General features: G+C 45.0%; 1 protein-coding gene across 1 annotated transcript in view; it reads left to right on the top strand.

Moving 5' to 3' along the window:
• The window catches only part of LOC115460679 (membrane protein FAM174B-like), a 53,196-nt gene extending 38,288 nt beyond the window's left edge, over nt 1-14,908 (top strand). Inside the window, exons 2-3 of the mRNA XM_030190445.1 lie at nt 2,509-2,646; nt 14,349-14,908. Coding sequence (XP_030046305.1) covers nt 2,509-2,646; nt 14,349-14,352 — 142 coding nt within the window. The 3' untranslated portion in view covers nt 14,353-14,908. The remainder of the gene's footprint in view (nt 1-2,508; nt 2,647-14,348) is intronic.
• The last annotated feature ends 437 nt before the right edge of the window (nt 14,909-15,345 follow it).

Genomic DNA, 15,345 nt, shown 5'->3' with positions numbered 1-15,345 from the left:
AGTACAAAATGACTGTCAATCGACAAAGATCTGGGGCTCCACGCAAAATCTCACCTCGTGGGGTATCCTTGATCATGAGGAAGGTTAGAAATCAGCCTACAACTACAAGGGGGGAACTTGTCAATGATCTCAAGGCAGCTGGGACCACTGTCACCACGAAAACCATGGTAACACATTACAACATAACGGATTGCAATCCTGCAGTGCCCGCAAGGTCCCCCTGCTCCGGAAGGCACATGTGACGGCCCGTCTGAAGTTTGCCAGTGAACACCTGGATGATGCCGAGAGTGATTGGGAGAAGGTGCTGTGGTCAGATGAGACAAAAATTGAGCTCTTTGGCATGAACTCAACTCGCCGTGTTTGGAGGAAGAGAAATGCTGCCTATGACCCAAAGAACACCGTCCCCACTGTCAAGCATGGAGGTGGAAATGTTATGTTTTGGGGGTGTTTCTCTGCTAAGGGCACAGGACTACTTCACCGCATCAATGGGAGAATGGATGGGGCCATGTACCGTACAATTCTGAGTGACAACCTCCTTCCCTCCGCCAGGGCCTTAAAAATGGGTCGTGGCTGGGTCTTCCAGCACGACAATGACCCAAAACATACAGCCAAGGCAACAAAGGAGTGGCTCAGGAAGAAGCACATTAGGGTCATGGAGTGGCCTAGCCAGTCACCAGACCTTAATCCCATTGAAAACTTATGGAGGGAGCTGAAGCTGCGAGTTGCCAAGCGACAGCCCAGAACTCTTAATGATTTAGAGATGATCTGCAAAGAGGAGTGGACCAAAATTCCTCCTGACATGTGTGCAAACCTCATCATCAACTACAGAAGACGTCTGACCGCTGTGCTTGCCAACAAGGGTTTTGCCACCAAGTATTAGGTCTTGTTTGCCAGAGGGATTAAATACTTATTTCCCTCTGCAGAATGCAAATAAATTCATATACTTTCCACAATGTGATTTTCCGGATTTAATTTGTGATGTGCTATCTCTCACTGTTACCAATAACCTACCCTTCAATTATGGGCTGCTCATGTCTTTGTCAGTGGGCAAACTTACAAAATCAGCAAGGGATCAAATACTTATTTCCACCACTGTATAAGCAGTGAAAATACCGGTAAAGTAACAGAAATGCATTTTCTTCCAGACCCTGCTAAATACAGAATGAAAAGATGTACATGACATGCTCATGAAATGCTTAGAAATGTACATTTCACGAGTAAGTCCCCCTTTCTTTTCCCTCCCATCTATGAGCAGCACATCCCCCTCTATCCCCTTCTATGTATTTCCCTCCCTCCCTCCCCTCCAAATCTTTTTTCCAGCCTCCCTCCATACTTTTTTTTTTACAACTCCACCCCTCCACCCTCTACCCACATGTCTCCATTCAGATCCCCTCATCTCCCCTACCTTATCGTGCCCTGGTGGTCTAATGGCCTTTTCGGGGCAGGAAAGAACCCCCCTCTTCCCTGCGCGGTGCTGCTGCTGATTGCTCGCTGCCGGCGCTGCTTCAAAATGGTAACTCAAGTGCTGGGCCTTGAGCATCTGTGCATGCCGAAGGATTGCTGAGTTCCACCCCTTCCGAAACAGGAAGTTTGGAGGTGGTGGGAGCTAGCAGGCCTTTAACATGTGTGGATGTTGTAGGTCTTGTGTCGGTCAACCACGATTTGATGTGTCTTTTGTAATGCTGATTGTAGCTTTGCTGCTCCGAGCGAAGAGAGGTAATACGCAGGGGAGGGCAGAGGTGGAATGAAGGAGAGATACTGGATACCATGGTAGGGGGGAATGAGAGTAATGCTAGACACCATGAGGAGTGGGGGTTGAGAGGTCGGGAAGGAGAGAAATGCTGGATGCCATGGCAGGGGACATAGAGGGGATGATTTTTGGGCTACGGAATGGTAGGAAAGGGAACAGGAGCTGCTGGGATTGGGGGTGGAGATTGGGTTCCTATCCTCTTCCCCCCACCAAGGAAAAAGGTGTTATGCTGTCCCTGTCTATGGTCTACATTGACAGTGCAAGCAACTGGAGCATAGCGTCAACTGAGAGGGCTCTGTTTTGCCATTTCAGTTTGTCCTCTGTTGACCGTGAATTGCCACTGTTTGTTCTGTACCTTATTATCTGCAGGGAGAATTAGATGATAACTTTCAATCAGTTTAGAAAATGACTTATCAACACACCAAGTTCCTGCATTGATTGAACATCTGGATTATTGTATTAGAAAGGACAGTTGGAAGACTCATTCATCCGTAATGCCAGTTCATTGACCCTGGACACCAAAAGATCATAGGTCCATAACCCAGTCTTGAAAGATTGATATGGATTTGGATTGCAGTTGACAAGAAATTGATCTTACTAGAGCAGAGCATAATTGGTAGCTCAAATGAAAAGGGAGAGAAATATTGGATCTACTGAGTAAGAGCCACATTGCTATAGATGATTGAGCCTTCCTGGTATGTGTTAATAGCAGTGTTCAGTTTAATCCATTTAATTTTTAATTTTTTTTTTTTTTTAAGATCTGGAAAAAAGATGAGAAAAACACGAAAATATGATATCATCACGACTCCAGCTGAGAGAGTAGAAATGGCACCTCTCAATGAAGACAACGAAGATGATGAAGACTCAACAGTGTTTGATGTGAAATATAGATACAGGTAGAGTACGAAGAGACTACTTTTAATTCAGTATTTACCTGCCAGAAGCTTCTGTTTCCAGTGTCTCCATCTTTTTTTATGCTGGTAAACGGTAGTGAAGAGGACACGTGACCGGAGTCCTTGCAGAAATGTTAGTGTGTGTGTGTGTCGTGCAGCAGACTTTGATCCTTGTAGCTACTTGTGACTCTGGGCAAGTCATGTAACCCTCCGTTTCCCCAGGTACAAAGGGCGGGGCAGTGGGGGCAGTCCGCCTCGGGTGCATGCCGCTGGAGGGGTGCAGAAGGCTCTGCTGGTTCCCTGCTCCCTCTGCCCCGGAACGGGCCTCCTGTTCCGGGGAAGAGGGAGCAGGGAACCAGCGAAGCCGACAGCCGTGCGGCTGCTCCCAGCAGTTAGAAATGCACCCCGGGGGGGGGGGGGGTGGGGTGCAGTGGCGATCCGCCCCGGGTGACAGCCGACCAAGGAACGTCACTGATCATTTCTATAGCACTACTAGATGTACGCAGTGCTGTACACATTATATGCAGATTCTCTGTCCTTAGAGGACTCACAATCTTAAGTTTTTTTTTTTACCTGGGGCAACGGAGGGTTAAGTGACTTGCCCAAGGTCACAAGGAGCTGAAGTGGGAATCAAACTCAAGTTGTCAGGATCAAAGCCCCCTGCACTAACCATTAGGCCACTCCTCCCTTACAGTTTTCACAGTCTACTTTGGAAATTCAGCCCTACTTTAAACGGATGGCGCTGCTGAATGTTGGTTATAATGGTAGACACCTACCTTATCTGGTTATCTCGATACGCCTGCCGTGGGTTTTAATATTGCCCCTTTGTATTTTAAAAAAATTCTTTTTTTTGCCTGATGTTTTTTCTTTACTTTACATGGTTTGCTATCTCGCTTCACCAATAATACCAAAGTGTGTAGTAATAAATAAAACCAGCCCCGCAATCCCATCCCATGAAACGTAAAACCAAATTACGGCCTCCTTTAAACAAATAAAAAAAAGTCAGAGATATCGCCTAAAAATTCCCTGTTCTCCGGCTGCTGCTGCTTTCTGCCATTCTTTTATTTGTAACCCCCATCTGATCGTGTCGGCGCAGAGCGCCTAAAAGGAGAATCGATTAAGCTTAGGCACCCACAGAGGCATCATCCAGCTTTATGACTGCAGTCAGAAAGCGTGTGTGTACTGTGTTGAGCGTGTTTTTTTTCTTCTTCTTCTTCGGAGGATAGCCATCCTGTCGGGATTTGCAGAATGTATTGTGAAGCAATTAATTTGCAAGAGTAGATATGACCGTGTTATTTTCATTAGGAATGGCCAACTCAGATTTGGGGGAATTAAAATACTTTCCAGAAAAGCTGGAGGATGAGTAAGATGGCTCAGAAATCTTGACTTTGACCAAACAAATTTTACAGACGTGCGTTTTGTAGCTCGACTCTTGTAAGCGCATTTGCACAGAAGGCAGACACAATAAGATTAGGTTTATGGTAATTGCTTTGCCAAGTGAGCTGTGTCCTGCTGATAGCATGGTCACAGCTGAAAAAAAAAGGAACTCGGGGTGTCGTTGCTGATGCTTTATCTCTGTGCTCTCAGCTGCCCGTGTCTGACATCCCAGCGGTACAGCCAGCTGTGAAGAGGCAGCGGGATTTTATTCTGACAAGGCAGCAGATGGAAAATGAACTGATGACAGCTGGAGAGGAAAATATGGCCTCCCTGCCCTGGAAAGAAGAGCGTGTGGAAAGGGAAAGAGGCATGGATTGTGTTTTTGCAACCCGTTGGAAATATTGTTGCTGTTCTTACCAGAAATACTGAGCTGCCTGCATACTCGGTGCTTTTCTGTATTCAAGATGAGCATGGCATTTGATCAAGATAGATTACCCAAGACAGGCCGAACACTGTCTATTACACATACGCCCCAGGAAGACCCCAATACATTGTCACAAGCTGGCCATACAGGTATTTGGGGCGGCTAAATTGGCGCTGGCCAAAGCTTGGAAGCAGAAGGGAGACCCCTGCAGTACAGGTGGTGGAGGGTAGACTACACCATTTGTATCAAATGACGAAATTGACTGCAATACGAAAGGGGCAACTCCAGAAGTTTCAAAAAATATGGGGTGTGTATGAGCAGTGGAGAGGACTGTGAAAAGAAAAACCAAAAACAACAAAAAACAAATAAAAAAAAACAAATAAAAACAAAATAATAATAATAAACTAAAGTATGACTGAGGAGAGGGAGGGAAGGATGGGGGAGGGAGGGAGGGAGGAAAAGAAAAGGTAAAAGGAGATAATTATTCTGTATGTTGCTGAAATATTGTTGGATTATGTCTGCACTTGGTTGGTGATATTGCGCTGTTGTATATTTTTGAAAATCAATAAAAAAAAGAAAAAAAAAAAAAGATGAGCATGGCATAAGCCGCTGGTTCTTTCCAGTGCCCCGTTAGGTTTTATTAATGGAAATATTAGTCTGATTTTTGTTTGCGTTTCATTTCAGAATTAAACGGGTATATCTTGTGTAGAACTAGAAACTGGGATGTGGTAACCCTTTTACTTCGTGTTGTCTGCCTTGAATCTGGTGGGTAAAAGAAGGTTGTAAATGCCTCGTAATATAACGAAACATTCCATTATATAAATGAACAGTAGGGAAACCCACCTTAATGAACTCTAATAGATAGTAAGAGTCCGCGAGTCAAGGCCGAGACCAAATACCTGGGAGCTAGTTATAAGCAAATAAATAAATAGATAAAAACCTGAGTCTGATTTAAATCTTAATTTCTGACCATGAAGAAGGCTTTGAGATCACTTTATCTGAGTGTATGTATATTGTGTTAACCCCCTCCCCCAGATAAAGTTTTGTGTTTGTTGGCCTACCCACAGCACGTTGTAAGGACATGTCAGTAGGTCCATGAGAATACCGGCCGTGATACTTTTGTTGAGGGGATCCATGTACACAATCGGGTGTGAGCTTTAAAGAAAGCAGACTCCATTGGTTCTGTGTGGAACTTCTGTAACATCAAAGCCCATTGGCTTAATGCAAAGAAAAGGCACGGACCAGTTCAACCTACAGTGTATGTAAACTCTTGACAGCTGAACAAAGGCACATCTTGGCATCTTGGAGGCAGGGCCGCCGAGAGACTGAGCTGGACCTGGGGCATGGCCGCCACTGCTGGGCCTCTCCCTCCCAGGACTGCCGTGTAGCCGGAGCCCAAAGTGTGTGTGTGACCTCTTTGCCTCCTGCCACAACTCCATGTACCTTGGCTGGTGGGGGTCCCTAAGCCCTGCCAACAGAAGCCTTCCGCCAGTGCTGTTCTCCGCCGCATTGCCTGGCCTGCGGCTGCTTTTCCCCTCATGTCGCACATGCACACAATGAATTACTAAGCAGTATATTTTAAACGAATTGGAGAAAATATTTCTACACTCAACATGTAATTACATGTTGGAATTTATTTCCAGAGAATATGGTAAAAGCAGTTAGCTTAGTAGGATTTTAAAAAGATTTGGACATAGTAACATAGTAGATGACAGCAGAAAAAGACCTGCACGGTCAATCCAGTCTGCCCAACAAGATAAACTCATGTGCTACTTTTTGTGTATACCTTACCTTGATTTGTATCTGCCATTTTCAGGGCACAGACCGTAGAAGTCTTGCCCAGCACTAGCCCCGCCTCCCCCCCACCGGCTCTGCCACCCAATCTCCGCTAAGCGTCTGAGGATCCATTCTTTCTGAACAGGATTCCTTTATGTTTATCCCACGCATGTTTGAATTCCATTACCGTTTTCATGTTGCAAACAATTTATGGACAATTTCCTAAAAGAAAAGTCCATAAACCATTATTAAGGTGGACTTGGGAAAATCCACTTTTTTTTTATTTATTTGTTTGTTACATTTATATCCCACATTTTCCCACATATTTGTAGGCTCAATGTGGCTTACATATCTGGGATAAGCAGCATAAAATCTTTGTACGGTTGGGATCTTGCCAAGTACTTGCGACCTGGATTGGCCACCGTTGGAAACAGGATGCTGGGCTTGATGGTCCTTTGGTCTATTCCAGTGTGGCAAAGCTTATGTTCTTAGATCCAATGGGAGTGAAACCAGAACGGGCTTGATGTCTCTGGGTGGTGGAGACTAAGCTGTGTGCATTAGTTAAATGCGTTTTCATGCCCAAGCATTCATTGGTTTAAGGTGTTTACTCATTTTTTTCAGAAACCGATGCTGCTTTTGTTTTGGCTGGTTTGTGACCTTTTTCCGTAGATACTGGACTGGTTTTTATTTCCAACAGATGTCGTGCCAGCTGACTTTCAGGCATATGGTGCATACCATTGATGAAACTGGATTCTGTGCAGTGGAGTCACACGGGTGAGGCCCAGAGGCCAGATGCTGGGTTTGTTCGGATGTTTTCTAAAGAAGATATTCTGTGAAACAGTAGAGATTTTGCAGAAAAGGTTGAGCTTTGCACTCGAGATCCTGCAGCGTTTGTGTACGCTGTGTGGGAAAAGGAAAGATCAACCCAGGCAAGCCTTGCTTTCATTGCCTTTAATTTTTAATTTGCCACAGACAGCGTGTTAACTTTGACTAGGATAATGCATGGAAATGCGTCAGCTGGAGGGAGCACTTGATATCTGTTCACTATCAAAGGCTGACCCAGTGGTAGAGATGGGAAGAGTGTGGTTACAGGAGTGTTACCACCAGTGCTCACTATAGTAGTGGATACGTTATCACAACTTTGTGTTTTCTTCCTCTAGTTCTGAGAATCCTTGAATGGCTGTAAAATATTACACAGCAACCCTTGCTCAAGGGTAATAGATTAATAAGTGTCTATATTTTAATAAAATAAAAGCATAATAAATACCAATGTACAATGTATAAAATTATTCCTGACACAGGAAATTACCATCCACTTGTATGAAGCAAATACAGACATGTTCAGTGCCTCTCCTAAATTAAATACAAGGCTATACATAGTAACATAGTAGATGACAGCAGAAAAAGACCTGCACCGTCCATCCAGTCTGCCCAACAAGACAAACATATGTGTCTACCTTACCTTGATTTATACCTGCCTTATTCAGGGCACAGACCGTACAAGTCTGCCCTCCACTATCCTTGCCTCCCAACCACCAACCCCTCTTCCCCCCACCTGCTCCGCCACCCAATTTCGGCTAAGCTTCTGAGGATCCATTCCTTCTGCACAGGATTCCTTTATGCATATCCCACGCATGTTTGAATTCCGTTACCGTTTTCATCTCCACCACCTCCTGCGGGAGAGCATTCCAAGCATCCAACACCCTCTCTGTGAAAAAATACTTCCTGACATCTTTCCTGAGGCTGCCCCCCTTCAACCTCATTTCATGTCCTCTCGTTCTACCGCCTTCCCATCTCCGGAAAAGATTTGTTTGCGGATTAAATATTTCAAATATTTGAATGTCTGTATCATATCACCCCTGTTCCTCCTTTACTCCAGGGTATACATGTTCAGGTCAGCAAGTCTCTCTTCATACGTCTTGGAACGCAAATCCCGTACCATTCTTGTAGCTTTTCTTTGCACCGCTTCCATTTTTTTAACATCCTTCGCAAGGTACGGCCTCCAAAACTGAACACAATACGCCAGGTGGGGCCTCACCAACGACTTGTACAGGGGCATCAATACTTCCTTTCTTCTGCTGATCACACCTCTCTCTATACAGCCTAGCAACCTTCTCGCTAAGGCCACCGCCTTGTCACACTGTTTCGTTGCCTTCAGATCCTCGGATACTATCACCCCAAGATCCCTCTCCCCCTCAGTACCTATCAGACTCTCACCGCCTAACACATAAGTCGCTCTTGGGTTTCTACTCTCTAAGTGCATCACTTTGCATTTCTTTGCATTGAATTTTAATTGCCAAACCTTAGACCATTCTTCTAGCTTCCTCAGATCCTTTTTCATGCTTTCCACTCCCTCCCGGGTGTCCATTCTGTTGCAAATCTTAGTATCATCTGCAAATAGGCAAACTTTACCTTCTAACCCTACGGCAATGTCACTCACAAATATATTGAACAGAATCGGCCTCAGCACTGATCCCTGAGGCACTCCACTACTCACCTTTCCCTCCTCCGAGTGAACTTCATTTACCACCACCCTCTGTCGTCTGTCCGTCAACCAGTTCCTAATCCAGTTCACCACTTCGGGACCTATCTTCAGCCCATTGAGAGCCTCCTGTGGGGAGCCGTGTCAAAAGCTTTGCTAAAATCTAAGTAGATTACGTCTATAGCATGTCGATGATTCAATTCTCCAGTTACTCAATCAAAGAATTCAATGAGATTCGTTTGGCACGATTTCCCTCTGGTAAAACCATGTTGTCTCGGATCTTGCAACTTATTGGCTTCCAGGAAATTCACTATCCTTTCCTTCAGCATGGCTTCCATTACTTTTCCAATAACCGAAGTGAGGCTTACCGGCCTGTAGTTTCCAGCTTCTTCCCTATCACCACTTTTGTGAAGAGGGACCACCTCTGCCGTTCTCCAATCCCTCGGAACCTCTCCCGTCTCCAAGGATTTATTAAACAAATCTTTAAGAGGACCCGCCAGAACCTCTCTGAGCTCCCTCAATATTCTGGGGTGGATCCCGTACGGTCCCATGGCTTTGTCCACCTTTAGCTTTCCAAGTTGTTGATACACACTCTCTTCCGTGAATGGTGCTCTATCCACTCCATTCTCAGGTGTACTTTTGCCAGTCCCTCGTGGTCCTTCTCCAGGATTTTCTTCAGTGAAAACAGAACAAAAGTATCTATTTAGCAAATTGGCTTTTTCTTCATCATTATCTACATAGCGGTTCGCTGTATCTTTTAGTCTCACAATTCCCTTTTTAGTCATTCTCCTTTCACTAATATACCTGAAGAAATTTTTGTCTCCCCTCCTTACATTTCTAGCCATTTGTTCTTCCGCTTCAGCTTTCGCCAGACGTACCTCTCTCTTGGCTTCTTTCAGTTTCATCCGGTATTCCTCCCTGTGTTCCTCTTCTTGAGATTTTCTATATTTCTGGAACGCTAACTCTTTAGCCTTTATTTTCTCAGCCACTTGCTTGGAGAACCATATCGGTTTCCTTTTTCTCTTGCTTTTATTTACTCTCCTTACATAAAGGTCTGTGGCCCTGTTTATTACTTCTTTCAGCCTGGACCACTGTCCTTCCACTTCTTGTATGTCCTCCCAGCCCATCAGCTCCTTCCTCAGGTATTCCTCCATTTTACTAAAGTCAGCACGCTTGAAATCCAGGACTTTGAGTTTAGAGTGGCCGCCCTCCACTTCAGCCGTCATATCAAACCAAACCGTTTGATGGTCACTGCTTCCCAGGTGTGCACCCACTCAGACATTTGACACACTGTCCCCATTTGTGAGCACCAGATCCAGCATCGCTCCCTCCCTCGTGGGTTCCGTCACAATTTGTCTGAGCAGAGCACTTTGGAAGGCATCCACGATCTCTCTACTTCTTTCTGATTTCGCAGATGGAACCTTCCAATCCACAACTGGCAGATTGAAATCTCCCATCAACAGAACCTCTTTTTTTTTCTTTCCTAATTTTTGAATATCTGCGATCAGATCTTTATCTAGTTCCTCCAATTGTGTCGGGAGTCTGTAGACAACACCCACGTAGACAGAGGTTCTATCCTCTCTTTTTAAGGTGATCCATATCGCTTCTTCTTTTCCCCAGGTCCCTGTCATTTCAGTCGCCATGATATCATTCCTCACATACAGAGCTACTCCTCCACCTTTTCGACCCTCTCTATCCTTCCTAAATAGATTATAGCCTGGTATGTTTGCATCCCATTCATGGGAACCATTGAGCCACGTCTCCGTGATTGCAACAACATCTAAGTCTGCCTCCAACATCAGGGCATGAACTTTATTGCTTAGACTACGAGCATTTGTGGCCATCGCTTTCCATCTATATTTCCTGGTATGTGTTTCAACATCTGTGATTTGGGGGTGTCTTTTCACTTTGGGTACCTTCGTATCTTTTTGTTTCAACTTTTTATTGCTTTTTCCTCTGCCTCAGTTTTATTTTCAGGAGCATCACAGTGCTGTAATTTTTTATTTTCAGGAGCATCACAGTGCTGTAATGGAGCAAAAGAGTTCTTTAGTGGCAACACTTGTGCGGGTGGATGCTTCTGTGTCACCTGACGAAGTCTGCCTGAGCCTACTGTGAACCATCTGTTCTTATGTGGTTTTATTCTTTGAGGCAGTGGTGAGAAGTTATTATTCTGTGCAGTCCTAGAAGCTGCTTTAATTGCATCCAATTCTTGCATTACTTTACTGAGCTCTTGTTTTAAACTGGATAGCTGAAGACAGGACACGCTTTAAGTCTCCAGATGATTGGCCTTGAAACAAAAGCACCACAATTATTGCAGAGAATAAAAGTCATCCTGATTGGTTGAAATGGGTATGAACAGGTGTACTATGTTGGGGTTAACAGTCTACAAGACTGTCTGTGTATGATTGAGGAGTAAAGTTAATGAGGTTTGGTTTGTCTATAAATGATTGGAAAACCCTGGGGTGGGTGGGTGGGATTATAAGTCTCAATGTGTCAGCTAAAATGCTGTTATCAAGGCAATTCTGTAGATGGGACCAGAAATGGTACAGTCTCATCAACAAATTTTCAATTGATTTAACTTTCAAAATTGCCCTAGAATATAACTTTCCTTTTTGTAATATAAATCTAAATATTCCCCTGCGGGGTTCCTGCGGGGATGGAACCAGTTCTGCGGGGTTCCTGCGGGGATGGAGGCAGTTCCTGTGGGGTTCCCGCGGGGATAGAACCAGTTCTGTGGGCTTCCCGTGGAAGTGTAAGCTGCACTTGCACCAGCCTCTCATCTACCGAATACCAATTTATTTGAGTGCTGTCTCCTCCTCCTCCTCTTCTTCCTTGCTTTAACAGCATAAATGTGGAAAGTCTTCCATTAAGGAGGTGGTAGAGTCACAAATGATGATGGAATTCAAAAAGGCGTGCTAACCTTAAATGGCTGCATGTGTGTGGATATGTCAAGTGACACTTAGATGGCAACTCTGGCTGTGATGAACAAGAGCTGATACCTGGCAGACTTGTATGGTCTGTGTCTCATACATGGCAATCTGGTGTAGGATGGGCTGGAAAGGGCTTAGACAGCAACTTCAGTGGCTGGAACATGAGGACAGTGCTGGACAGACTTTTACGGTCTGTGTCTCACAAATGAGAACATGAATAGGCTGGAGTGGGCTTTGATGGCAACTCCAGCAGTTGGAGCATAAGGATGGGGCCAGATAGACTTCTGTGGTCTTTGTTCCAGAAACACGAAAGAAAAACCATAATCAAGTATATAATATCACACTCGTTGATTTAATGATGAATTGATCATGAGTGTGACTATTGGGCAGAGTGGATGGACCATTCAGGTCTATTTGCTGTCACTTACTATGTTACTATTAATCCTCTTTGCTCCCAGGCTGGTGCACAGACCTCAGCTCTGACACAGGCACGAGAATCAGATGTCACCTGACCTACTGGCGCGTGCATGTGGCGGCCTCTCAGCACACACTGCCAGTGAATCAGAGACAAATCTTACATGTGCGCACCAGAGTTCCAAGTTCCAACTTCCGTTCCTTCCTTGCCTACAGTGCTGTGGCTCAAATCCAGAAAGAGACTGAGGGAGCTGACTGGAACTTTCTTTTATGTACTATTAAATTCTTATGGGGATGGGTGGGGATGGGGTAAATTCTTGCGGGGATGGGTGGGGACGGGTTGGGATGGTTTAAATTTTTGCGGGGATGAGTGGGGATGGGTAAGATTCCAGTGGGGATGGGTGGGGATGGGTAAGATTCCAGCAGGGACGGGCGGGGATGGGTAAGATTTCTGTCCCCGTGCAACTCTCTACTTTAGAGCCTCAATGCAATGCAGTTTAAACAGCCTCTCCTCTCTATCAGAGCTTGGCAGGAAGAGAAAGAAAGAAAATAAGAGGTTTCACAGGGCAAATTAATTAATTAAGCAATAAGCATTAAATTAAACAGAATATCAGGTATCTCACCTATAGCCAGAAAGTTGAGAAGTTTGGAATTTAAAAGGTCAGAATTTACTTTACTTTTGCAGGAGTTTGGTTTAGGTCCAGCACCTGAGGAAAGTTACAAACAAATGGTTTGTCTCCCTATTTAGAGCCCAACCCAATCCTCACTGGAGTTCCACTGACACTTTTCTTGCAGCTCATGGACAGAAAAAGGGATGCGCAGTGCTGGTTATTCCATAGAAATAGTATATTCTAGAATGGGGGGAGGGCAATCTCGGTCCTTGAGAGCCGCAATGCAATAGGGAAAGGAATGGGACTTGATATACTGCCTTTCAGTGGTTTTTGCAATTACATTCAAAGCAGTTTACATAGTATATACAGGTACTTATTTGTACCTGGGGCAATGGAGGGTTAAGCGACTTGCCCAGAGTCACAAGGAGCTGCAGTGGGAATTGAACTCAGTTCCCCAGAATCAAAGTCTACTGCACTAGCCACTAGGCTACTCCTCCACTAGCAACACTCCATGTAGAAGCCTGCCCTTGCAGATCAGCAACACGGCCGCCGTAGGCTTCTGTTCCTGTGAGTCTGATGTCCTGCACATATGTGCAGGACGTCAGACTCACAGAAACAGAAGCCTGCGCAGCCACGTCACTGATCTGCAAGGGCAGGCTTCTGTTTTTCACAGAAACAGAGGCCTGCGCAGCCGCGTTGCTGATCTGCAAGGGCAGGCTTCTGTTTTTCACAGAAACAGAAGCCTGCGCGGCCGCGTTGCTGATCTGCAAGGGCAGGCTTCTTCATGGAATGTTGCTAGTGGAGGAGTAGCCTAGTGGTTAGTGCAGCGGACTTTGATCCTGGGGAATTGAGTTCGATTCCCACTGCAGCTCCTTGTGACTCTGGGCAAGTCACTTAACCCTCCATTGCCCCAGGTACAATCAAGTACCAGTATATACTATGTAAACCACTTTGAATGCAGTTGCAAAAACAGCAGAAAAGCAACATATCAAGGAGTGGAGGAGTAGCCCAATGGTTAATGCAGCGGGCTTTGCTCCTGGGGAACTGAGTTCAATTCCCACTGCAGCTCCTTGTGACTCTGGGCAAGTCACTTAACCCTCCATTGCCCCTGGTACAAAATAAGTTACCTGAATATCTGTAAACCGCTTTGAATGTAGTTGCAAAAACCTCAGAAAGGTGGTAATATCAAGTCCCATTTCCTTTTACCTTTCTCAGATTCAGTGGAGGCTCAAAGTTGCGAAGGGAAATTCTATGAAGTGTGCCAAAATGCTAAGGGCGAGTTCTATAACATTTATTCGCGTAAGCTGCCATTTTTGAGCTGGCATTTAGGCATGCCCACTTCCGCCATGTCTATAGCGGGCATAAATGCGTGCACTTAAAGGTGATGCTGTAGCACGTAAATGACACTGTTTTATAACATGGGCATGTAATTGCAGGAGACGCCCATGTGAATGCCCCTTGCGTTGTGCATGCTAAGATGTTAGAATATCGCTTAGCTTGCGTTACAGAACGAGGGGGAAGTATTTTTCTCATGGGCATTCTGCACCTTCAGAGCCCCCAAAAATGTTATGGGGAAAATGGTTTGCAAAAGAGGTTGACTTAAGTTTTTGTGAATAAAATGTGCTGCAGAAACCTTTGAAAGAAAATAGATAGAAAGGAAAAAAAAAAGATAATTTTTATTCTCTTTCTAGGTAAACATATCTTGGACTGTGAGTGAACCGAGACAAAGTCACTCCACATTGAGAGTCATTTTGAAGCCTCACGAGTGAAGAGAAGGTGGAGCCCGTCATCTCTGTAGCATATGAAACCAAAACCGACCTGTTTGTGTGCACTGTGTTACTTGTACAGCGTTTGGCAGCAGCTGAAAATCTCATCGTTAACCGCCTTGTTTGCAGACTACCACAGTGTAATTGCTGTGGTCTCTGGATCAGCATTGTTCCTCTTAAACTGGACCTCATATTTTTGAGTTTTTGTTTCTGTTTTTTTTTAATGTATGTGCATCTAGGGAGATGAGCTCCTATTTAAATGTCTAAGCTTTGTACTAAATAGATAAGATGTTGAATTATATTTTACTTTCAAGATGCTTCAGGGAGAACATAGAGAATTTAACATTTACACAAATATTGTTATTTTCTGAGCTTACGTTCCTCACCCTCTGCTAGTGAGGAAGTTTAAAATTAAAACAAGGTATTATTGCGCAGCAGAGAGCAGTGGCGTAGCCACAGGTGGGCCTGGGTGGGCCGGGGCCCACCCATATTATTTTTTTTGTTACATTTGTACCCCGTGCTTTCCCACTCATGGCAGGCTCAATGCGGCTTACATGAGGCAATGGAGGGTTAAGTGACTTGCCCAGAGTCACAAGGAGCTGCCTGTGCCTGAAGTGGGAATCAAACTCAGTTCCTCAGTTCCCCAGGACCAAAGTCCACCACCCTAACCACTAGGCCACTCCTCCACTGTTGCTACTATTGGAGATTCTGCATGGAATGTTGCTATTCCACTAGAAGTCGGCCCTTGCAGATCACCAATGTGGCCGCGGAGGCTTCTGCTTCTGTGAGTCTGACGTCCTGCACGTACGTGCAGGACATCAGACTCACAGAAACAGAAGCCTGCACAGCCTTCTACATGGAATGTTGCTAGTGGAATAGCAACATTCCATGTAGAATCTCCAATAGTAGCAACATTCCGTGT

The sequence above is a fragment of the Microcaecilia unicolor genome, chromosome 1 (assembly GCF_901765095.1).
Source record: "Microcaecilia unicolor chromosome 1, aMicUni1.1, whole genome shotgun sequence".
NCBI lineage: Eukaryota > Metazoa > Chordata > Amphibia > Gymnophiona > Siphonopidae > Microcaecilia > Microcaecilia unicolor.
Note: the sequence above shows the minus strand (reverse complement) of the source record. Positions and strands in the feature narration are given on the sequence as shown.